The sequence below is a fragment of the Anolis sagrei genome, chromosome 13, assembly GCF_037176765.1.
Source record: "Anolis sagrei isolate rAnoSag1 chromosome 13, rAnoSag1.mat, whole genome shotgun sequence".
Classification (NCBI taxonomy): Eukaryota; Metazoa; Chordata; class Lepidosauria; order Squamata; family Dactyloidae; genus Anolis; species Anolis sagrei.
In genome coordinates, this window is record NC_090033.1 from 5,881,856 (window position 1) to 5,908,849 (window position 26,994).

General features: G+C 40.0%; 1 protein-coding gene across 2 annotated transcripts in view; it reads right to left on the reverse strand.

Annotated features, from left to right (window-relative positions):
• CTNNBIP1 (catenin beta interacting protein 1) overlaps positions 1–21,944 on the reverse strand; it is a 40,725-nt gene extending 18,781 nt beyond the window's left edge. The window contains exons 1-5 of one of the 2 annotated variants that reach the window (XM_067473021.1): positions 21,714–21,941; positions 7,153–7,232; positions 5,219–5,306; positions 2,657–2,778; positions 812–902 (exon numbers count right to left, since the gene is read on the reverse strand). In XM_067473021.1, the coding sequence (XP_067329122.1) occupies positions 812–902; positions 2,657–2,752 (187 nt within the window). In that variant the 5' untranslated portion in view covers positions 2,753–2,778; positions 5,219–5,306; positions 7,153–7,232; positions 21,714–21,941. Of the gene's footprint in view, positions 1–811; positions 903–2,656; positions 2,779–5,218; positions 5,307–7,152; positions 7,233–21,713 lie in introns of both variants that reach the window. The other variant, XM_067473022.1, reaches the window with a different exon arrangement.
• Positions 21,945–26,994: the final 5,050 nt, after the last annotated feature.

The window sequence follows — 26,994 nt, forward strand, 5'->3', positions numbered from 1 at the left end:
GGAGCCACTGTAAAACAGTTCCTCCAAGACCCATTCCCGCGAGGCGTCTCAGAAGGATACCGTGGTCGACAGTATCGAAGGCCGCTGAGAGGTCCAGAAGCACCAACAGGGACACACTCCCCCTGTCGAGCTCCCGGCGCAGATCATAATAATAATAATAATAGAGTCACACTCTCTCAGTATCAGTGCAAGGCAATGCCAATCGGTCTTGCAAGAAAGCCCTATAAAGTGAGCAGGTCAATTGACAGGCCCATAATGTGCAATAATAATAATAATAATAATAATGAGTCACACTCTCTCAGTATCAGTGCAAGGCAATGCCAATCGGTCTTGCAAGAAAGCCCTATAAAGTGAGCAGGTCAACTGGAAGGCCCATAATGTGGAATAATAATAATAATAGTCACACTCTCTCAGCCTCAGTGCAAGGCTATGCCAATCAGTCTTGCAAGAAAGCCCTATATAGAGAGCAGGTCAACTGGAAGGCCTATAATGTGCAACAACAACAACAACAACAATAATTGTATCTCTTATACAAAAAAAAACCCCTGAATAGTTATTTTATCTCTCTTTTCTCTTTCTAAACAGTTAATAACATTGTTTTTTTTTTCTTTTTACAGATGCACAAGTCCTTATGGCTGAATAGTTTTAAATTTCACAAGCAATGCCTGGAAGGTTTCCAAAACAAGAGAAAAAAAGGTAAGAGTCATTTTTCTGGGACGTTTCAAAGATCATAACTCCATACAGAAATGGACCACAAGCCAGTTATTGGCACCAACAGGAACCCAAAGCTTCCCCTTTCCCCCTTACTCACCCTGATCAATAGAATGCTGAGGAAGTTGGCTAAGTTGGCTATTCACTACCCCTGCGTACGTCCGTAAAAACTCTTCCTCACTGGTGGTTAACTGGGGGGGAAAAGGACAAAGCAGAGTAAATCCACAAAAATATGGCACAAAGTCAAACAGGGTCTGTGTCTTGTTGCAATTGACATTACTTTCCTTTGCAATCAATAGTCAAACAAACAAAGCCCTGGGCCGAGCTCTAGCACAGCAGGTTAAGCCAGCAGCTGTTTACTTTCCTAGCTTGTCAGTAGAAAGGCTGCCAATTCGAAGCCCAGGTCAAGGCGAGCTCCTGGCCTTTACTCCAGCTTCCGCCTACCTAGCAGAGATTGGCAGCTGTCAATCAAGCAAAAATCACTGTTTTTTTGTCTCTTTATTGTTATATGTTTGTGTTTAATTATGATTTTTCTTTTTACATGTATGTTGGCATTGAATTTTTGCCATTAGTATGTTGTAAACCGACTTGACCCCACCCCAATGGGTGAGAAATACGGTATATAAATATAGTAATTAATAATGTAATACAATATAATACAAATAATAATAATATGATATTATAATTATGTATTTTATATTACACTAGCCGTTCCCTGCCATGTGTTGCTGTGGCCCACATGGGGGTTCTGTGTGGGAGGTTTGGCCCAATTCTATCGTTGGTGGGGTTCAGAATGCTCTGTGATTGTAGGTGAACTATAAATCCCAGCAACTACTACTCCCCAATGTCAAGATTCTATTTTCCTCAAGCTCTACCAGTGTTCACATTTGGACATAGTGAGTATTTGTGTAGAGTTTAGTCCAGATCCATCATTGTGTGAGTCCACAGTGATCTCTGGATGTAGGTGAACTACAACACCAAAACCAAAGGACACTACCCACCAAACCCTTCTAGAGTTTTCTGTTGGCCATGGGAGAACTGTGTGCCAAGTTTGGTTCAATTCCATCGTTGGTGGGGTTCAGAATGCTCTGTGATTGTAAGTGAACTATAAATCCCAGCAACTACAACTCCCAAATGTCAAGATTCTATTTTCACCAAACTCCACCACTGTTCACATTTGGGCATATTGAGTCTTCGTGTAATGTTTGTTTGTGGGATTAACAGAACTCAAAAACCACTGGACGAATAGACATCAAATTTGGACCCAAGACACCGAACAACCCAATGTATGTCCTTCACTCAAAAATTGATTTTGTCATTTGGGAGTTGTAGTTGCTGGGATTTATATTTCACCTACAATCAAAGAACATTCTGAACCCCGCCAACGATGGAATTGAACCAAACTTGGCACACAGTTCTCCCATGACCAACAGAAAATACTGGAAGGCTTTGGTGGGCAGTGTCCTTTGGTTTTGGAGTTATAGTTCACCTACATCCAGAGATCACTGTGGACTCAAACAATGATGGATCTGGACCAAACTCTACATGAATACTCAATATACCCAAATGTGAACAGTGGTGGAGTTTAGGGGAAATAGAATCTTGACATTTGGGAGTTGTAGTTACTGGGATTTATAGTTCACCTACAATCAGAAAGCATTCTGAACCCCACCAACGATAGAATTGGGCCAAACTTCCCACACAGAACTCCCATGACCACCAGAGTGGGCCCAACAAGGCGTGGCAGGGGACGGCTAGTAAATAAATAAATAGTAATTATTACTAATAATAATATTTTATTTCGGTCATAGACCAGCACAGGAAATAAAAGTCACAGTTTCATATGAATTTGGTACATTTAGTACATTTAAAATATAAATATATGATGAAAGTATAAATCTAAATAGATTATCAAAATGTCAGCCTGGTTGCCTGCCATACTTACATTGGACCCCATCTTCCTAAGCATAAGCAGGACTCTGACTTTCTGTTGTATATACATCTCCTCCGGACTCTTCCCGGGGACGCCCTCACGGTTCATTCCCTTCGTTCCAGTTCCTGAGACGTCTAAAGATTTGACGCACAAACACAAAACAAAGAGATACCAACAGTTAAAACCATTGTTGAGAAGAACTGACTTGATGGATAGTAGGTGGTTCAGCTCTGCACTGAAATGTCATGTTTTGGCTCCTGGGAAGGTTGAGCTTGAACGGCAATCTAGTCAAACTGACAACTTCATTTTCCGTAGGGAAGAAATGGCACAGTGTGCGTCCTTAGGGAAGGCAATGCTGTCAGGAGGACATCTCAAAGTACTACACACCAGTGTGGATATCGGTAGTACAAGGGTTGAATGGAAAGTAATGCCTCTACCTTCGTAACTCCCCAAAGATGGCAGGTACTGGCTTGTTCAGTAGACTCTCCTCTACAGTTCCATTTTGACGGGAAGCCTTAGCATTGAACAGACCTTTGTAACTCCTCAACAGATGGCAGTACTGGTATGCGGCAGGTACTGGCTTGTTCAGTAGACTCTCCTCTACTGTTCCATTTTGGCGGGAAGCCTTAGCATTGAACGGACCTTTGTAACTTCTCAACAGATGATAGTACTGGTATGTGCCAGGTACTGGTTTGTTCAGTAGACTCTCCTCAACAGTTCAATTTTGGCGGGAAGCTTTAGCATTGAACGGTTGTGTTGTCAATGTGCGAAGTATGGAACCCTGTGCAGACGGTTGGTCAATGTGACTTACTTAGATGATCCCTCGTAGTCCGAGGATGATGGTCCTCCAAGTGTAGTGTCCTGGCAGTGGGTCCGTAGGTGACTGTGGAGCCCTATTCTTGATCTGCATCTTCTCCCGCAGTGAGGGCATTGGTTTCCAGGCGGAAGGCGGTCCCAGTGCGCCTTCCTCTTGGCACGTTTCTCTCTTTCGCCCTCCATTCGTGCCTCTTCAAATTCTACAGCACTGCTGGTCACGGTTGACCTCCAACTGGAGCGCTCAAGGGCCAGGGCTTTCCAGTTCTCAGTGTCTATGCCAGAGTTTTTAAGGTTGGCTTTGAGCCCATCTTTCAATCTCTTTTCCTGCCCACCAACATTCTGTTTTCCATTCTTGAGTTCGGAGTAGAGCAACTGCTTTGGGAGACGGTGGCCGGGCATTCGGACACTGTGGCTGGTCCAGCAGAGTTGATGACGGAGGACCATCGCTTCAGTGCTGGTGGTCTTTGCTTCTTCCAGCATGCTGACATTTGTCCGCTTGTCTTCCCGAGATTTGCAGGATTTTTTGGAGGCAGCACTGATGGAATGCTCCAGGAGTTGCATGTGACATCTGTACAGAGTCCACATCTCACAGGCGTATAGCAGGGTTAGGACAATAGCTTTATAAACAAGCACCTTGGTATCCCTACAGATGTCCTGGTCCTCAAACACTCTCTGCTTCATTCGGGAAAAAGCTGCACTCACAGAGCTCAAGCGGTGTTGCATTTCGGTGTCAATGTTGATTTTTGTGGAGAGGTGGCTGCCAAGGGAGCGGAAATAGTGAACATTTTCTAATGTTAAACCATTAAGTTGTATTTCTGGGTTGGAGAGGGATTGACTTAAGCAATGTACAGTCATTAAATTCTTGACAGGAGAAGGTTTCACCCCAAAGCAGATTAATCAGAGAATGCAAGTTGTTTATGGTGATTGTGTTGATACAAGTATTGTACGTCATTGGGCTAGTAAGTTTAAAGATGTTGAGGTGTTCCCGACTTGCGTGACAAACAAAGAGTTGGACGTCCTGTGACAGCAACCACTGAGTTTCATGAGCAAAAGGTTAACAGGTTGATTCAGGACACTTGTCGTATCACTCAGAGAGAAATTTCAAGCATACTCGGCATTTCACAAGAATGTGAGGGCCACATTTTTGCTTTGCTTGGCTATCGGAAGATCTGATGGGTACCCAGGATGCTGATGCCTGAAATGAAAACGCACAGACTTGTAACTTCAGAGACTGGATCTCACTACCATATGGCATCCACCACACAGTCCAAATTTAGCACCATCCGACTTTCATCTTTTCCCGATAATGAAAGAAAATCTGTGGGGACATCATTATGCTTCTAATGAAGATATTGAGAGATCTGTGCATGATGGGTACTCAGGATGAGAGAACTGTGAGACGCTGGTTGCGGAAACAGAGTGTCGACTTCTTCCGTGACAGCTTCAGAAAACTTGTTCATTGTTGGCAGAAATGTATCCAATTGTCCAGTGATTATGTGGGAAAGTGAATAGTGGTAGTTAAAGAGCACATTCCAAGGATTATTTCTGCGTTTGATTTATTAAAATATTCCCATCCAAACCCAAGTAACGAAGGTGGAGGCATTACTTTTCATTCAACCCTCCTCTATGATTCAGAAGCAACCACTGTCACTTTTTTCCTGGGAAAGCATTAGTCAAATGGGAGCTTTTGTTGTTACTATTCCAAACAGTATTACAGTGGGTTGCTGTGAGTTTTCCGGGCTGTATGGCCGGTCTTACCTGTTTGCCTAGTCGCCTCAGGCTGTGAGAACGGGAGAAGGAATCAAAGACGTAATCCAGAGCTTGGGAAAAGCATGAAGGGTGGCTCCTGCAAACACACAGACAGGGAGGCGGGAGTCAACGTGTTTCGAAGTCACACCCAGCCATTCAGGGACGAAGGGGAGCATGCCCAGAACAAGATAGAACAGGGACAGGCAAACTTTCTATTGCCTGCTCCTAATATTTATTTATTTACTTATTTACGACAATTATATGCCATACTTCTCACTCTGAAGGGGACGCAGAGCAGTATATTATATTACCATAGCACAATATTAGTATTATAGATTAATATACTGCACTATACCATTATACTGTAATATGATATGTAATAAAAATTATATAATTATAATATTGCATTATTATTAGTGGTATTATATTGCATTACATTATAATAGTATCATTATATGTATGTCCAATATATTATTTTATATTATATTATATTATTTATGGCATTTATATGCCGCCCTTCTCACCCCGAAGTATTTATATATATATATATATAGAGAGAGAGAGAGAGAGAGAGAGAGAGAGAGAATTACTGTATATACTCGAGTATAAGCCTAGTTTTTCAGTCCTTTTTTTAGGCTGAAAAAGTCTCCCCCGGCTTATACTCGAGTCAATGTTATTTATTATTTTACTTTGTTGTTATTATTATTATTGTTGCATTTATTATTTTATTGTTGTTATTGTTACATTTATTTTACTCTATTTATTATTGTTATTGTTACATTTATTATTTTACTGTATTGTTATTATTACATTTATTATTTTACTCTATTATTAGTGTTATTATTACATTCCATTATTTTACGTTATTATTATTATTATTATTTTACTCTATTTATTATTATTATTGGAGGACATGTAAGCATATTCACTTTGAAGAAGGTTAGAATAATGGTTTAATCAGAGTTGGACAGTCTTATCTGGAATTACAGTTTTATGTAAATAATAATAATAATAATAATAATAATAAACTTTATTTGTACCCCGCTACCGTCTCCCCAAGGGACTCGGTGCGGCTTACATGAGGCCAAGCCCACAACACATCAATAAACAAAGGCAATAACAAACAATCAATACAAAACAGTTAAAATAAAATAAAACTCAATATTCAAAAACATTTAACCTAACGATGCTTAAATTAATATAATGTTATTGGTATCTATTTTTATTTTGAAATTTACCAGTAGCTACTGCATTTCCCATCCTTGGCTTATACTCGAGTCAATACATTTTCCCAGTTTTTTGTAGTAAAATTAGGTGCCTCGGCTTATATTCGGGTCAGCTTATACTCAAGTATATACGGTATATATTACTATACTGTACTATACCATTATACTGTAATATTATATGCAATATTACATGTAATATAAATATATAATTATAATATTAGTAGTAGTAGTATTATATTGTATTACATTATAATATTATCAATAGTAGTATTATATTGTATTACATTATAATATTATCAATATTATATGTATATACAATATATAATATTATATTATATTACATTATCAGCATACAACAATTAAAATGAAGAACAATTTCAACAAATATAAACTTATTAGTATTTCAATGGGAAGTGTGGGCCTGCTTTTGGCTGATGAGATAGGGTTGTTGTTGTTGTTGTTTGCTTTCAAGTCATTCCAGACTTAGGTGGACCCTGAGCGAGGGCCGGGTAAATGATCTTGGAGGGCCGTATCCGGCCCGCGGGCCTTAGTTTGAGGACCCCTGGTCTAGACAAACATTACATAGAGGCTTGAGAGGTTGCATTTTTCAACAAATGTTTGCCGTATATGTGTTGTGTGATCTGCTCTAAGCACCCTTTGGGTAAGAGGAATGGAATATAGATACTGTAAATTAAATTAAATAAATATGCAACTCACCTGGCTCTGCGGAATGAAAGAAAGCTCACCGAGTATTCAATTGTGATGATCTCAGCTTGGAAACACCATAAGCCGTCACCCTGAGGAAAGAAAGGACCGGTTTTAACATGCAGCCGATATTTATTTATTGGGGAAGCAGTATCTATAAGGCATTCTACATCTAAGGAAGCCCCACACGGCGTACAACAGCAGATCAAGGGACTTCAAATACTTTGGATGCATTCAAGGGCTGTCTAAGTGAAGACATGATCTATCTGTTCTTCGCACAACACATTTGTGCAACCGTTTCAATGAGGCTTGTGCTTGAGATGACAAATTCAAGTTTTATACAAGAGCAAAACTACTGTCACTAGGAACAGGGAGGGAATCAAAAGGAAGTCAATGCCCCTGTGTGGAACAACAAAGGTAAACAGGAGGAACACTACGTTCTAGGCCTAAAGACAGCCCTAACAAACCCCCCTTTCCATTTCCATAGCTAGTGCTGTGATTCAGCATGACAATCCCAGAATCCTCATTGGATGTTCAGTTAGAGACAGATCCAGAGGCTGACCGGTCTGAACTAGCTTTCCCAAGAGAACCAAGGTCAGAATTTGAGAGGAATATGTTAATTGGGGATGTCGAGCAGTCTAACTCCCCTGAGTTGGATAGAAGAAAAGAGATCTGTCAACAAAGACAGGTGGCCAAAGGGAGACACCGCTCTCTCAGACTGCTGTCTAAGAAAGGCCCTCCTCAGAATTCTCAAGGAAAAAGACATAGTTTCTTAAGTATAGATGAAGGTTGGTTGGGATTGGTTCACAGTCACCTGCCATCATACTTAGGCAATGAGGGATTGCCTAAGTAAGTAAGTAAGTACGAGGGTTGAATGAAAAGTAATGCCTCCACCTACGTTACTTGGGTTTGGATGGGAGTATTTTAATAAATCAAAGGCGGAAATAATCCTTAGAATGTGCTCTTTAACTACCACTATTCACTTTTCCACCAGACAATTGGATACATTTCTGCCAACAATGAACAAGTTTTCTGAAGCCGTTACAAAAGAAGTCGACACTGTTTCCGCAACCAGCGTCTCAGTTTTCTCATCCTAGGTACCCATCGTGCACAGATCTACTGATAGCCAAGCAAAGTAATAGTGACCTACATGGTCTTGTGAAATGCCGATTATGCTTGAAATTTCTCTCTGAGTGATATGATGATCGTCCTGAATCAATCTGTCAACCTTTTGCTTGTGAAACTCGGTGGTTGTTGTCACAGGACGTCCAATTCTTTGGACACTCTGTTTCCGCTACCAGCGTCTCACAGTTTTCTCAACGTCTTCATCAAAAGCATAACAATGTCCCCGCACATCTTCTTTCATTAACAGGAATAGATGGAAGTCAGACGCTGCTACGTCTGGACTGTATGGAGGATGGTGTACGGTGGTGAGATGCAGTCTCCAAAGTTTCAAGTCTGTGCGCTTTCATTTCAGGCATCAGCATCCTGGGTACCCATTGTGCGCAGATCTTCCGATAGCTAAGCAAAGCAGAAATGTTACCCAGACGTTCTTGTGAAATGTCGATTATGCTTGAAATTTCTCTCCAAGTGATACAACAATCATCCTGAATCAATCTGGTAACCTTTTATTCGTGAAACTCGGTGGTTGCTGTCACAGGACGTCCAACTCTTTGTTTGTCACGCAAGTCAGATGTTCCCACTTCAACATCTTTAAACTTACTCGCCCAACAACGCACAGTACTCACATCAACACAATCACCATAAACAGCATGCATTCTCTGATAATAATAATAATAAATAATAAAACTTTATTTATACCCCACCATTATCTCTCCAAAGGGACTCGGGGCGGCTTACATGAGGCCAAGCCCATCAAATACTAATACAACAGTACATCAACAAAGCAAAACAAGCCAATAAAACAATATAAAAATATAACTAAACATATAAGCAATAACACACAAGAGATTTAAGGCACTATGGCAGGGCCAGATATAATAGATTAAAATTTTAGAACACTGGGCATGTACAGAGTAGGATATGTCTAAACATGGGGGTTTTAGAGTGATATAGGGAGATCAATCCAACGGATAGATAAAGTGCTTCAGAGGACATATAGAAGGATATTGGTCAGACTGAGTATTATTTCCTTTATTCAGGGGACACTGGAACAGTCACGTTTTCAAGCTCCTCCTAGACTGCCAACGTGGGGGCCCGTCTGATATCTTTAGGGAGTGAGTTCCAGAGTTGGCGGGGAAGGGGGGCACCAAAGAGAAGGCAGTCTCCCTCGTCCCCACCAATCGCGCCTGCGAAGGGGGTGGGAGTGAGAGCAGGGCCTCTCCTGATGATCGAAGAGATCTTTGATGAATCCCATTTGGGGTGACACCTTCTGCTGTCAAGAATTCAATGACTGCCTGTTGCTTAAGTCGCACTGACCGACCGTCTCTGCAGGGTTTCATACTTTGCACTTTAACAACACAACCGTTCAATGCTAAGGCTTTCCACCAAATTGGAACTGTTGAGGAGAGTCTACTGAGCAAGCCAGTACCTGCCGCATACCAGTACTGCCATCGGTTGAGGAATTATGAAGGTCCATTCAATGCTAAGGCTTCCCACCATAATGGAACAGTAGAGGAGAGTCTACTGAACAAACTAGTACCTGCCACATACCAGTACTGACATCTGTTGAGGAGTTACAAAGGTCTGTTCAATGCTAAGGCTTCCCGCCACAATGGAACAGTAGAGGAGCGTCTACTGAACAAGCCAGTACCTGCCGCATACCAGTACTGCCATCGGTTGAGGTATTACGAAGGTTCATTCAATGCTAAGGCTTCCCGTCAAAATGGAAGATTAGAGGAGAGTGTACTGAACAAGCCAGTACCTGCCGCATATCAGTACTACCATCGGTTGAGGAGTTATGAAGGTCCAATCAATGCTAAGGCTTCCTGACACAATGGAACTGTAGAGGAGAGTCTACTGAACAAGACAATACCTGCTGCATACCAGTACTGCCATCGGTTGAGGTATTACGAAGGTTCATTCAATGCTAAGGCTTCCCGCCACAATTGAACTGTAGAGGAGAGTCTACTGAACAAGCCAGTACCTGCCGCATACCAGTACTACCATCGGTTGAGGAGTTACGAAAGTCCGATCAATGCTAAGGCTTCCTGCCACAATTGAACTGTAGAGGAGAGTCTACTGAACAAGACAGTACCTGCCGCATACCAGTACTGCCATCGGTTGAGGAGTTACGAAGGTGGAGGCATTGCTTTTAATTCAACCCTCATATCTGCTAATAATGATCCAAGAACACAGAAACCCACTCCAATAAACTTCCCAAGGCAACTCCGAGTCCTCGGTTCAAAAATGACTGGTCCAAGCAACCTGCACACGTCTGCCTGAATCAGGAGGCACAGGCTGGTAATCCTGAGTGTCAGCTTATTTCTGCTATCCCACAAAGCATCTGGAAGGGATGCCAAACTAATCCCGGGAACGTCTCCATCAGAAAGGGACCCTGCAGCTGAGATTCCTGCAAATCTCCTTTGACAATGAAACACCCTCGGAAGAGCTAAGTCAGTACGCTGAGCAGCCACTCTTTAGAAAACAATTGCAAAAAGGAAAAGGCTATTTTAAAATCTGAACGCAATTTTCAGTAAATATTTCCTGTTCTCTTTATTGCCTCAACGTGTAACAGGCAGCTTGAGAATAATTCTGTCAAGCAACCAAACATACCATATACAATCGAATATAAGCCGGCCTGAATATAAGCCAAGGCACCTAATTTTACCCCAAAAAATCTGGGGAAAAGGATTGACTCAAGTATAAGCCGAGGGTGGGAAATGCAGCAGCTATTGATCAATTTTAAAATAAACATAGATACCAATACAATTACATTAATTGAGGCATCTGTAGGTCCAAGGTTTTTGAATATTTACATAAAATTGTCAAATTCTGATTAAACCATGACTCTAACCTTCTTCAATGTAAATGTGCTTACATATCCTTCCAATAATAATACAGTAAAATAATAAATGTAATGACAATAATAAATGTAGTAGTAATAATAATATTAGAGTAAAATGATAAATAAATAAATAGAGTAAAGTAATAAATGTAATAATAATAATAATAATAATAATAATAATAATAATAACCCCCGATGGGTGCCACCTTGTTGTGGTGGAGGGCTTAATTGTTCCAAGAGCTGTGCACACACACACACACACACACACACACACATACATCACACATTCCTAGATGCTTGGGAAATGTTCGACTTGTGATTTTGTGATATGAAATCCTCGTTTGCTGCAACGTTCTGTGTTTTTGTGTCAAATAATAATAATAATAATAATAATAATAAAGTAAAATAATAAATAACCTTGACCTGAGTATGAGCCGAGGGGGGCTTTCTCAGCCAAAAAACTAGGCTTAAACTCGAGTATATACATTATGTGTTGTCGAAGCCTTTCATGGCTGGAATCACTGGGCTGTTGTGAGTTTTCCGGGGCTGAATGGCCATGTTTCAGTAGCATTCTCTCCTGACGTTTCACCCACATCTACGGCAGGAATCTTCAGAGGTTGTGAGGTCACCAGAGATATGGGCGAAACATCAGGAGAGAATGCTTCTGGAACATGGCTGAACAGCCCAGAAAACTCACTGCATCCTAGCAATAGAGTGAATGATCAGTTTGTGACTATGTTGGGATGGCCCCAGTTTTGTAAGCCGTGCTTTGATTACATTGAAAGGACCAGGATCCTATTAGAGACTAACTTGTCCCAGCTTTCTTCCAGCTTCTCTAGCTCGCTAGTAGGCCAAGCTCCAGCAAACACATTCAGAACCACAAGTCAAGCCCGTGACCTTGATCCAAGGACTCGGAAGGACTGCCATTTCAACCAGAAATCTGAAATGTTCAACTACACATGGGATTCCCAAGAAACAAGATCCCGAGTCCTCTGTAAAAGGATATTTGAGGAGGGGGTCACTGGGCATCTGCAGATGACTAAGGTCCCAAAAGCAAGCAGCAATGCTTAAGCAAGACAGCTGAACAACAGCTGAACCACTAACCCCAAGGCCTTTTCGATCTCATTATACAATTCGGGGCGAACCATAATGGTTCCAAGCAGTTAGCACCAAATTCCAGAGGTAGCTCAGCTATGGACTCACGGAGTAATGCCAGGCCCTCATTTGTGGCATATGCGTAAATGGCCTACTGTTGCCTGAAGTCACTAACGTATCTCCAATGGAACTTCTGACTATTGGGACAAGCTGCCAACAAAAGGACAAGAACTTCCCCAAAAACTCCTATATCCAATGTATTATTTATTTATCATGACATTTATATGCCGCCCTTCTCACCCAGAGCAACTTACAAGATACATATACATACAATATATTATATTACTAGCATAGTACAATATCAGTATTAAATATTACTATATTGTACTATACCAGTACAATACTATACCAGTACCTTAAAAACAAAAGAACCAATGAAAGAAACCACACCAAATTTGGCAACAAAATGTCTCACAACACAAGGAGTGACCATCACATGCCAAGTTTGGTCCAGATCCATCATTGTTCGGGTTCATTGTGCGCTCTGGAGGTAGGTGAACTACAACTCCTATACATCCCTCCAAAGATCTCTAGTATGTTTTGTTGGTCATGGGCTTCTGTGTGCCAAATCAGTTCCAGGTCAAGCATTGGTGGAGGATAGGCGGCGTAAGGGCAATCAACTGTCAGTTGGAACTTTGTCGCGTTCCTAATACATGCCTTCCAACTTGGTTTGTGAAGTAATTATTTCGCCAGAAATCTACAGATCTGGACAAGATTCCACTTTTCAACGGTTCTCATATTTTGACAGTGCCCTGGTTCCTAACCTTTTTGGAAAAGGAGATAAAATTACCAAAATATTTGCAGTTCCAGGGAGCGTTCCTTCCCTTTGTCATCGTAAGCACTTAACCACTGTTCAGTCCTGTACCACTTTCTGATACTTCAATGTGTGTCTTTATTTATGACTATATTATTATTATTATTATTATTATTAAGCCTTTTAAGATCTCCAGCATTTTTTGTTGGTTCTGTGTGCCAAGTTAGTTCCAGGTCCATTGCTGGTGGAGTTCAGCGTGCTCTTAGATTGCAGGTGAACTATACATCCCAGTACCTACAATTCTGCTGTGTCTTATGCTTGAATAAACAGTCTATTGTTAGACAACTGGACTACCGTACATTGGATTTTGGTTTGCTTCCACGGCGATAGTTGTTTTCAGAATAGCAAGCATGGTCATGCGTTCAGTACCACAAGGGTTGTTGTCCTGGCTAAAAATACATTTGGGTGCACAAATACAATGTTATGTAGTATTGTACCCCATGTCCCCTTCCATACAGTGTTACACTTGTATGTTTAAGTTAGAGCAGAATGAACTTAATTCATCTCGACTTCACATTGACTGTGGTCAAACCAAATTACTTTGGGGAATTCTACATTTCGACTTCATGAAAGACCTGCGTGTATTTCAGAATCTTTCCGTGAAAGAAGCCATAGAAATGCATAGCTCACGATCAGGAAATTTTTTAAGGTATAGATGACTGTAGCTTATTTTATGTTGTTTTTTTCCTTGGGAAGAACTGTAGAGGCCTTGTGTAAAACCCAACGGAATCATTTGGGAATCTTAGATGGAAACAACCATCTGAGTATTTGGTTGGAAGTCAACTGAAATTACGAGAGTTGAATGAAAAGTAATGCCTCCACCCTCATCGCTCCTCAACAGATGGCAGTACTGGTATGCGGCAGGTACTGGCTTGTTCAGTAGACTCTCCTCTACAGTTCCATTTTGGCGGGAAGCCTTAGCATTGAATGGTTGTGTTGTTAAAGTGCAAAGTATGGAACCCTGCGCAGACGGTCGGTCAGTGCGACTTAAGCAACGGGCATTCGGACAAATGTCAGCATGCTGGAAGAAGCAAAGACCACCAGCACTGAAGCGATGGTCCTCTTCTATCAATTCCGCTGGATCAGACATGTTGTCCGAATGCCCAATCACCATCTCCCGAAGCAGTTACTCTACTCTGAACTCAAGAACAGAAAACAGAATGTTGGTGGACAGGAAAAGAGGTTTAAAGATGGGCTTAAAGCCAACCTCAAAAACTGTGGCATAGACACCGGGAACTGGGAAGTCCTGGCCCTTGAGCACTCTAACTGGAGGTCAGCTGTGACCAGCAGTGCTGCAGAATTTGAAGAGGAACAAATGGAGGGTGAAAGGGAGAAACGTGCCAAGAGGAAGACATGTCAAGCCAACTTTGACCGGGACCGCCTTCCGTCTGGAAACAGATGTCCTCACTGCAGGAGAACATGCAGATCAAGATTAGGGCTCCACAACCCTAGTCTTAATGGACCCACCGCCTAGACACTGATCCTGGAAGACCATCATTCTCGAGCTACGAGGGATCAAGAAGGAAGACAAGAAAAGTGATACCACATTTAGAATCATACTGTTGGAAGAGACCTCATGAGTCATCCAGTCCAACCCCATTCTGCCAAGAAGCAGGAAAATTGCATTCAAAGCACCCCTGACAGATGGCCATCAAGCCAATGTTTAAAAGCCTCCAAAGAACGAGCCTCTACCACACTCCGGGGCAGAGTTACACTGCTGAACAGCTCTCACAGTCAGGAAGTTCTTCCTGATGTCCATGAAAGGTCTGTGTGTGTTTGGTGTGCGGGAATGGGGACCCGATATTTGCCAGGTAAGGCTAGGATTAGGGTTGGAAGAGACCTCATGGGCCATCCAGTCCAACCCCATTCTGCCAAGAAGCAGGAAAATTGCATTCAAAGCACCTCTGACAGATGGCCATCAAGCCAATGTTTAAAAGCCTCCAAAGAAGGAGCCTCCACCAAACTCCGGGGCAGAGAGTTACACTGCTGAACAGCTCTCACAGTCAGGAAGTTCTTCCTAATGTCCATGAAGCGTCTGTGTGTGTTCGGTGTGCGGGAATGGGGACCCGATATTAGCCAGGTAAGGCTAGGATTAGGGTTGGAAGAGGGTTAATGTTCAGATGGAACCTCCTTTCCTGTAGTTTGAAGCCATTGTCCTGCATCCTACTCTCCAGGGTATATTTCCTATGTATTCCTTTAAGGAGCTCAAGGCAGAATATACACCACTCGTACACCTCCATAATAATCCTGTGGTCAGGCTGTATGTATATATATATATATATGCTTGTATATATATATATATATATATATATATATGCTGTATGTATATATATATATGCTAGACAGACAGATAAATTATGCCCTGGGTTTCATGGCTCAGTGGAAAACAGACGTTGGGTGTCTCAAGTTCCAAACTAACCTTGTAAACTTCACATCAGTCCATGAATGCAGACACTGACACCTTAAACTGCAGACTCATATGTCAAAACATTATTGCACTACGCTGTTAGATTCACCGATATATTTTTTTCCAAGAGGAAAGGAAATGTACTCAGCAGGGTGCAGTTTCCTTCCCTTACAAAGTAGTTAACGTGTAACGCAACTCTGAAACAGAAGCTCAAGGTATTAAACTGAAACGCTCACTTAACTTTGTTATCCTGGGTTTCACAAAAAGACACAAAAAGAGAAAGCGAAACTGATTCCGGGATGAAGAGTCATATGCGTGACTGGGAAGCTTTGTGCAGCAGCCTGCCATTAATCACTAGACAAACTTGATTTATGCAGGATTAGCATTAATTATGTCAAATGCTTCTCAGACCGACTTGTTCAGCGGTGCCGATGTTCTGCAGAACGTTTGCCAGACAAATCTTGCAGAGCAACTTAGCAGCGATTGCACAATGCGCACCACAATCAACCCGCACAAACTTCATTGTACAGCAGGAATTACAGCTGGAGGGTTTCAGGGAGCTTTACTGCATAGGATGAAGACAGATCTTTTCCTTTGTATTCAATCAGATTTTGATACTACACCAGTATAACACTACTGCTTTAACTATGCCAGTGTTTTACAATCTTCCTAATGCCATGACCCCTTAATTCATCTATGCTGACGATCATGCCATCACCACTCAAGCAGGGAGCTTTGAAATGATTGAACAGAAAAATATAATAATAATAATAATAATAATAATAAATGTATTGTCGAAGGCTTTCATGGCTGGAATCACTCAGTTCTTGTGGGTTTTTTCGGGCTATATGGCCATGTTCTAGAGGCATTTCTCCTGACGTTTCGCCTGCATCTATGGCAAGCATCCTCTGAGGAGACCTCACCTCTGAGGATGCTTGCCATAGATGCAGGTGAAACGTCAAGAGAAATGCCTCTAGAACATGGCCATATAGCCCGAAAAAACCCACAAGAACTGAATAAAAATAAACTTTATACCCCTCCACCATCTCCCCAAAGGGGACTCGGGGCCGCTTACATGAGGCCACACCCATCAATACAGAAAACACAATATAACACAAAAACACAACAGAAATTCAGAAAATAAAATAACATAAAATACAAAACCAATGTAAATATGCAGCACAACAATACATTACACCACTAAAAATGCTCTAGGTCAGTGTTTCTCAACCTTCCTAATGCCATGACCCCTTAATTCATTTATGCTGACGATGATGCCATCACCGCTCAAAGCAGGGAGCTTTGAAATGGTTGAACAGAAGCTCTCCGAAGCTCTGGGTCAGTGGTTCCCAACCTCCCTAATGCCACGACCCCTTCATACAGTTCCTCATATTGTGGTGACCCCCCAACCATAACATTATTATTTTTTTTGTACTTCAGAACTGTAATTCTGCTCCTGTTATGAATCATCATGTAAATATCTTATATGCAGGATGTATTTTCATCCATTGGACCAAATTTGGCACAAATACCCAATATGCCCCAATTCGAATACTGGCGGGGGATTGATTTTGTTATTTGGGAGTTGTAGTTGTAGTTTCTGGGGTTTATAGTTCACCTACAATCAAAGAGAACTCTGAACTCCACCAGCAATGGAATTGAACCAAACTTGGCATATAGAACTCCTAATACCAACAGAAAATATGGGTTTGGTGGGCATTGACCTTGAGTTTGGGAGTTGTAGTTCACCTACATCCAGAGAGCACTGTGGACTCAAACAATGATGGATCTGGACCAAATTAAATACAGTGTTCAAAAATATTTGCAATGAATCACCAGAAAGCAAAGGAGGCAATATCTGAACCCTTAATCTGGGCAATTTTGGAGCATTTAAGAACCCCAGGCAAGAAAATGCTCAACTTGTAGTTGCATATGCCTCCATAATATAATATCTTGGAGATGAGACTCAAGTCTAAACATGAAATTTATTTATGTTTCATATACTCCTTGTAAGCATAGCCTGGAGGTAACTGTAGGCACATGATGTCTTAATAATGTTGCGCCTGAAACAACCATCAGAAAGCAAAGGTGACAGGATTTTGGATTATTTCAAAATTCCAGATGAGGGATGCTCTACCTGTACTTGCATCTATACGTACATACCTTGGGGGTGGGAGCCAAGTCTAAACACAACATTCATTTATGTTTTAGACACCTTATATACACAGACTCATAGCATAAACAATTTTGGATCATTTCAGATAAGGGATGCTCTAGGATGCTCTACCTGTATAAATATACATGTCTACAGTGTGTGTATATAAATGAATTTCACATATAGATTTGCCTCCCTACTCCAAGATTTATATGCAGAAATTCCAAAAATCCAGAATAATCCTATGCCCAAGCATTTTGGATCAGAGATGCTCATACTGTATGAAAATACCTTCAGGCTATGAGTCTAATGTGTGTATATACAAGGCATAAATAAATACATTTAGTGATTAGATTTGGGTCTCTTCTTCAATATCCCTCATGATGTATATGCAAGGATTCCAGCACACGAAATATTTCTGGTCCTGAGCATTTTGGATCAGGGATACTGGTGGTGGTAAATAATAATTATCATTATCTATTAAATAGTAACATTTAATATTTAAATGTTTACTGTGTTTTAACTTTTGTTTCAAGTGCGTTTATGGATGTATTTTAACAATGTTGTACCCCGCCTTAAGCTAGGCAATACAAACATATTATTATTATTATTATTATTATTATTACTAATAATACAATAGTAACTATAATGATGGTACATTTGTATTATTATTATTTACTCAATAATATTAATGCCCCACTCTTCTGTCACAAATGCTCTCTCAGAGTGGTTTACACTTCACTAAATTGCCCTCAAGCTTACTACCTAACAATAACAATATTTAATAGTTGTCTAGGTTTGACTGTATTCACATAGGCCCCATGAGAGATTTAGGAGATCGGGTGGAATCGGTTAATGTTTGATGTATGCCTTAGATTTAATAAGGAACTAGTGGAAATAATGGTGGCTATAATCTAATAATAACAACAATAAGCATTAAAATAAATTTATTATGTTTAAAATAAATTTATTATGAATAGCATATATAATTATTATATGACCAGTTGCTACTATGACCATTAATTCCCTATATTACTATGTGATCACTATTATGACCGTTAATTCCCTATACTGTTGCTATTATTTACATTATGTTATCACAGCTGCTATTGTGCCCATTAATTCCTATTATTATTATTATTATTATTATTATTATTGTTATTACTATTACTATTATGTGACCACAGCTGCTATTATGACCATTAACTCCCTATATTATTATTACTATTCCTATTATTATGTGACCACAATTGCTATTGTGCCCATTAACTCCCTATTTCTATTATTATGTGACTACAGCTCCTATTGTGACCATTACATCCCTATATTATTATTACTATTGCTGTTATTATGTGATAACAGCTGCTATTGTGCCCATTGATTCCTATTATTGTTGTTGCTATTATTATTATGTGAACACAGCTGCTATTGTGCCCATTAATTCCTATTGTGCCCTACATTACTATTACTATTATTATGTGACCACAGCTGTTATGGTGCCCATTAATTGCTATTATTCCTATTGTTTCTATTACTATTATTATGTAATCCCAGCTGCTATTGTGACCACTGCATCCCTATATTATTATTACTATTGTTATTTGGTCTCAGCTACCATGGTGACCATTAACTCCGCGTATTATTATTACAATTACTATTATCATTAGACTGCCATGATGACCATTAATTCCCTACATTATATTATTATTATTATTATTATGTGATCCCAGTTGTTATTATGTCTATTTATTCCCTACATTATTATTACATTACTATTCTGTGACCACTGCTGTTAAGGTGCCCATTAATTCCTATTACTACTATTATTATTATTATTATTATTATTATTATTATGTGATCCTAGCTGCTATGGTACCCATTAATTCCTATTATTACTATTACTATTATGTGATCCCAGCTGCTATGGTGTGCATTAATTCCTATTATTATTATTACAATTGCTATTATTATGCGACCACAGCTGCTATTATGACCATTAACTCCCTATATAATTATTATAATTCCTATCATTATTATATGATCACAGGTGCGATTATGACCACTAATTCCTATTATTACTATTATTATTATGTGACCACAGCTGCTATGGTGCCCATTAATTCCTATTATTATTATTATTATTACTATTACTATTATTATTGTGTGATCCCAGCTGCTATGGTGCCCATTAATTCCTATTATTATTATTATTATTATTACTATTATAATTATGTGATCCCTGCTGCTATGGTGCCCACTAATTCCTATTATTATTATTATTTCTATTACTATTATTATGTGATCCCAGCTGCTATGGTGCCCACTAATTCCTATTATTATCATTATTATTATTAGTATTATGTGACCACAGCTGCTATGGCACCCACTAATTCCTATTATTATTATTATTACTATTATTATTATGTGATCCCAGCTGCTATGGTGCCCATTAATTCCTATTATTATTATTATTATTATTATTATCATCCATCATTATTTCTATTACTATTATTATGTGATCCCTGCTGCTATGGTGCCCATTAATTCCTATTATTATTATTATTATCATTATTTCTATTACTATTATTATGTGATCCCTGCTGCTATGGTGCCCATTAATTCCTATTATTATTATTATTATTATTACTATTATTATGTGATCCCAGTTACTATGGTGCCCACTAATTCCTATTATTATTATTTCTATTACTATTATTATGTGATCCCAGCTGCTATGGTGCCCACTAATTCCTATTATTATCATTATTATTATTAGTATTATGTGACCACAGCTGCTATGGCGCCCACTAATTCCTATTATTATTATTATTACTATTATTATTATGTGATCCCAGCTGCTATGGTGCCCATTAATTCCTATTATTATTATTATCATCATTATTTCTATTACTATTATTATGTGATCCCTGCTGCTATGGTGCCCATTAATTCCTATTATTATTATTATTACTATTATTATGTGATCCCAGTTACTATGGTGCCCACTAATTCCTATTATTATTATTATTATTATTTCTATTACTATTATTATGTGATCCCAGCTGCTATGGTGCCCACTAATTCCTATTATTATCATTATTATTATTAGTATTATGTGACCCCAGCTGCTATGGCGCCCACTAATTCCTATTATTATTATTATTACTATTATTATTATGTGATCCCAGCTGCTATGGTGCCCATTAATTCCTATTATTATTATTATTATTATTATTATCATCATTATTATTTCTATTACTATTATTATGGGATCCCTGCTGCTATGGTGCCCATTAATTCCTATTATTATTATTATTACTATTATTATGTGATCCCTGCTGCTATGGCGCCCACTAATTCCTATTATTATTATTATTATTTCTATTACTATTATTATGTGATCCCTGCTGCTATGGTGCCCATTAATTCCTATTATTATCACTATTACTATTATTATTACGTGATCCCTGCTGCTATGGTGCCCACTAATTCCTATTATTATTATTATTTACTATTATTATTATTACGTGACCACAGCTGCTTTGGTGCCCATTAACACCCAGTATTATTATTACTAATATTATTAGTCTCTTAATTCCTATTATTATTATTACTCTTATTATTATGTGACCACAGCTGCTATGGTGCCCATTAACACCCTGTATTATTATTATTATTATTATTATTATTATTATTATTCCTAATATGATGAGTGTCCCTTCATTCCCTCCATTATTATTATGACTATGATGAGGAGGAGGACTATGATGAATGCCCTGCTGTGCCCATGGACTCCCTTAATTCTGAGGCCGAGGAGGCTCCCCAGCGCCAGGCCTCTCCCTCCTTCCTTCCTTCCTTCCTTCCTTCCTTCCTTCCTGGAGAGCGACGGTTATTTTCCCCTCAAACCGGGGGAGAGGGGGGGAGGGGCGCCCAAGGCAGGCAGGCAGGCGCGCGAGGCAACGCGGGCGAGACCAAGTCCTTCTCCAAAACAGGGGGGGGGGCTCTGAGGGAGGGCGAGTCCAAGCGGAGCCGGAGGGCGAAACCAACTCATTCCCCCCCTTCCTTCCTTCCTTACCTGAGGGCTTCCTTCTCGACGCCCGCCTTGCCTTCCTCTCTCTCTCTGTCCGCCTCTGAGGGGAAATGTGTGCCTGCTCTGCTTCCTCTTCCTCTTCCTCTTCCTCCTCCCCTTCCTCTTCCCTCCGTCAGGCAGCGGGGAAGGCAGCTCGACGCCGGCGCACCTGAGGCGGGACTGAGGGAGTGAGTCGGCGCTGACAGGCCGCGGCGGCCGAGAGCGGTATTGTTCGCGAGAGGGGGCGGGGCCTCCGCCGAAAGGGGGCGGGGCTTCGAGTGTCTCCAGGCGGAAGTGGGAGGCCAGGCTGGAATGAATGAATGAATGAATGAAGAAAGTAGGTCGGGCGCATGGGAGAGGTCAAGTTGAGGGGTTGGGCCCCTTCGAGGCCCCTTCCTACAATCCCCACTGGTATATCTGCTTGGAACTGGGATATATACATTACCATATAATAATCATAATACAATAGAATAATTTTAATAATAATACTACTAATAATACAATAGAATAATTTTATATTTCATATTACATATAATATTACTAATAATATTACAGTATAGTGGTATAGTACAATATAGTAATATATAGAACTCCACTATGCTGATGACAACGTCGCTTGTGCGCATTCAGGCCCCTTCCTGCAATCCCCACTGGTATATCTGCTTTGAACTATACAATACCATATAATAATACTAATAATAATACAATAGAATAATTTTATATTTCATATTACATATAATATTACTAATAATATTACAGTATAGTGGTATAGTACAATATAGTAATATATAGAACTCTAGTATGCTGATGACAACGTCACTTGTGCGCATTCAGGCCCCTTCCTGCAATCCCCACTGGTATATCTGCTTTGAACTATACAATACCATATAATAATACTAATAATAATACAATAGAATAATTTTATATTTCATGTTACATGTAATATTACTAATAATAGTAATATTGGTATATAGATAAAGTTTTATTATGATTATTATTATTAGTAGTAGTAGTATAGTGGTATGGTACAATATAGTAATATATATAGAACTCCAGTATGCTGATGACAACATCGCTTGTGCGCATTCAGAAGAAGACCTCCCACTTCTCCAGGTGGAAGTGGGAGAGTAATATTGGTATATAAATAAAGTTTTATTATTATTATTAGTATAGTGGTATAGTACAATATAGTAAAATATATAGAACTCCAGTATGCTGATGACAACGTCATCTGTGCACATTCAGAAGAAGACCTCCCACTTCTCCAGGCGGAAGTGGGAGGCAAGGAATGAATGAATGAATTAATGAAGAAAGTAGGTCGGGCGCATGGGAGAGGTCAAGTTGAGGTGTTGGGCCCCTTCTAGGCCCCTTCCTACAATCCCACTGGTGTATCTGCTTGGAACTGGGATATATGCAATACAATATAATACTAATAATAATACAATAGAATAATTTTAAGAATAATAATACTACTACTAATAATACAATAGAATAATTTTATATTTCATATTACATATAATATTACTAATAATATTACAGTATAGTGGTATAGTACAATATAGTACTATATAGAACTCCAGTATGCTGATAACAACGTCGCTTGTGCGCATTCAGAATACCTCCCACTTCTCCAGGCAGAAGTGGGAGGCAAGGCATCAAGGCATGAATGAAGAAACTAGGTCAGGTGCATGGAAGAGGTCAGGTGGAGGTACTGGGCCTCTTCTAGGCCCCCTCCTCCACACATCTGAATATAATCCCACTGGTATATCTACTTTGGTCAGGTGGAGGTACTGGGCCTCTTCTAGGCCCCCTCCTCCACACATCTGAATATAATCCCACTGGTATATCTACTTTGGTCAGGTGGAGGTACTGGGCCGCTTCTAGTCCCCCTCCTCCACACATCTGAATATAATCCCACTGGTATATCTGCTTCAAACTGGGTTATATACAATACAATATAATAATAATACTAATAATAATACAATATAATAATTTTATATTTCATGTTATATGTAATATCATTAATATTACAGTATAGTGGTATGATACAATACAGTAATATATATAGAACTCCCATATGCTGATGACAATGTCGTCTGTGCACATTCAGAAGAAACTAGGTCGGGCGCATGGGAGAGGTCAAGTTGAGGTGTTGCGCCCCTTCTAGGCCCCTTCCTACAATCCCCACTGGTATATTTGCTTTGAACTGGGATATATACAATACAATATAATAATAATACTCATAATAATACAATATAATAATTTTATATTTCATATTACATGTAATATTACTAATAATAGTAATATTGGTATATAAATAAAGTTATAATAATAATACAATAGAATAATTGTATAATAATACAATAGAATAATACTAATAATAATACAATAGAATAATTTTATATTTCATGTTACTTACCTCTCCGAACGCATCTCCTCCTATGAACCAACTAGGACATTAAGATCATTGGGGAGGCCCTGCTCTCAATCCCGCCTGCATCACAGGCGTGCCTGGCGGGGACGAGAGACAGGGCCTTCTCGGTGGTGGCCCCTCAGCTGTGGAATGCCCTTCCTACAGATATCAGATCAGCCCCCTCCCTGTTGGCATTTCAGAGGAAAGTGAAGACCTGGCTGTTTGAACAAGCATTCGATTAAGCAGTGTAATTGAATATAGGAATACGGAATAATGGATGATGAGATTGGATTCTGATTTTACTGATGAGACGCTAATGATTGTTATATTGATGTTTAATCGTTGATGATGCTACTGTTTTTAACTGTCCCATATTCATTTTGTGATGTTTTTGTATTGAATTTTGCTGTTGTTAACTGCTTTGAGTCACCTGAGGGCTGAGAAAAGCGGTATATAAATGAGGTAAATAAATAAATAAATATCACTAATAATATTACAGTATAGTGGTATAGTACAATATAGTAATATATATAGAACTCCAGTATGCTGATGACAACGTCGTCTGTGCACATTCAGAAGAAGACCTCCCACTTCTCCAGGTGGAAGTGGGAAGCAAGGAATGAATGAATGAATGAATGAAGAAACTGGGTCGCGCACATGGAAGAGGTCAAGTTGAGGTGTTGGGCCCCTTCTAGGCCCCTTCCTACAATCCCACTGGTATATTTGCTTTGAACTGGGATATATGCAATATAATATAATAATAGTACAATATAATAATTTTATATTTCATGTTACATGTAATATCACTAATAATATTACAGTATAGTGGTATAGTACAATATATTAATATATATAGAACTCCAATATGCTGATGACAACATCGTCTGTGCACATTCAGAAGAAGACCTCCCGCTTCTCCAGGCGGAAGTGGGAGGCAAGGCATGAATGAAGGAATGAAGAAACTAAGTCGGGCGCATGGAAGAGGTCAAGTTGAGGTGTTGGGCCCCTTCTAGGCCCCTTCCTACAATCCCACTGGTATATTTGCTTTGAACTGGGATACATGCAATACAATATAATAATAATAATAATAATAATAATAATACAATAGAATAATTTTATATTTCATGTTACATGTAATATTACTAATACTATTACAGTATAGTGGTATACTACAATATAGGTAAAGGTAAAGGTTTCCCCCTGACATTAAGTCCAGTCGTGTCTGACTCTGGGGTGTGGTGCTCATCTCCATTTCGAAGCCTAAGAGCTGGTGTTGTCCATAGACACCTCCAAGGTCATGTGGCCAGCATGACTGCATGGAGCACCCTTATTTTCCTGCAGAAGCGGTACCTATTGATCTACTCACATTTGCATGTATTTGAACTGCTAAGTTGGCAGAAGCTGGGGCTAACAGTGGAAGCTCACGCTGCCCCCCGGTTTCAACCTGCAACCTTTTGGTCAACAAGCTCAACAGCTCAGCAGTTTAACCCACTGTGCCACTGGGGGCTCCCTATAATTATATTACAATATAGTAATAAAAAAGTAAAGGTCCAGTCATTAAGTCTGGATTAAGTCCAATCGTGTCTGACTCTGGAGGTTGATGCTCATCTCTGTTTCTAAGCTGAAGAGTCGGGGGGGAATTGGCCTTGACATTTGGAGTTGTAGGTACTGGAATTTATAGTTCATCTGCAATCAAAGAGCACTCTGAACCCCACCAATGATGGACCTGGACTGAACTTGGCACATAGAACCCTCATGACCAATAAAAAATACTAGAGGGCTTTGGAGGGAATTCACATTGATTTGGGGGAATTGTAGTTGGAGGAACCTAATGATATTTCTTTACCAAACTTGGTAAAATGTTCAACATTTACACAAATGACCAACCACTGCCAGAAGGGACAGAGAGGTTCATCTATGCAGATGATTGTGTCTACCATCTCACCCACCTCATAGGAAACCTGCTACAAAACAGGAGCTTTTTTGTTGAGTTCAAGGGCCAGAAAAGCAGATGGCGGAAACAGAAGAACGGCCTGCCTCGGGGAGCGTGCTTGCCCCATCCATGTACAACATCTACACAAATGAGCAGCCACTGCCAGAAGGGACAGAGAGTTTCATCTATGCTGATGATCGTGCCATTACCGTTCAAGCAGGGGGCTTTGAGATGGTAGAACAGAAGCTCTCCAAAGCTCTAGGTGCTCTTACTGCCTATTACAGGGGAAACCAGCTGACTCCTAATCCATCTAAAACACATACATGTGCTTTTCACCTCAAGAACAGACAAGCATCCCGAGCTCTGAGGATTACCTGGGAAGGAATATCACTGGAGCATTGCAGCGCACCCAAATACCTGGGAGTCACTCTGAACTGTGCCCTGACCTACAAGAAGCACTGCCTGAACATCAAGTAGGTGCTAGAAACAATATCATATGAAAGCTGACTGGCACAACCTGGGGATCACAACCAGACACAGTTAAGACATCTGCCCTTGCACTATGCTACTCTGCTGCTGAGTATGCATGCCCAAGTGTAGAACACATCTCACCACGCTAAAACAGTGGATGTGGTTCTTAATGAGACATGCTGCATTATCACGGGGTGTCTGCGCCCTACACCACTGGAGAAATTACACTGCTTAGCCAGTGTTGCACCACCTGACATCCACCAGGAAGTAGCAACCGATAGTGAAAGGACCAAGGCAGTGACATCTCCAGCTCATCCCCTGTTTGGGTATCAGCCAGAACGTCAACGACTTAAATCAAGAAATAGTTTTCTAAGATCTACACACACACTCGCTGGAACACCTCAGCAAGCGAGAGTCCAAAAGTGGCAGGCTCAAACCCAGTACATCAATCAATGACTGATACCAAATGA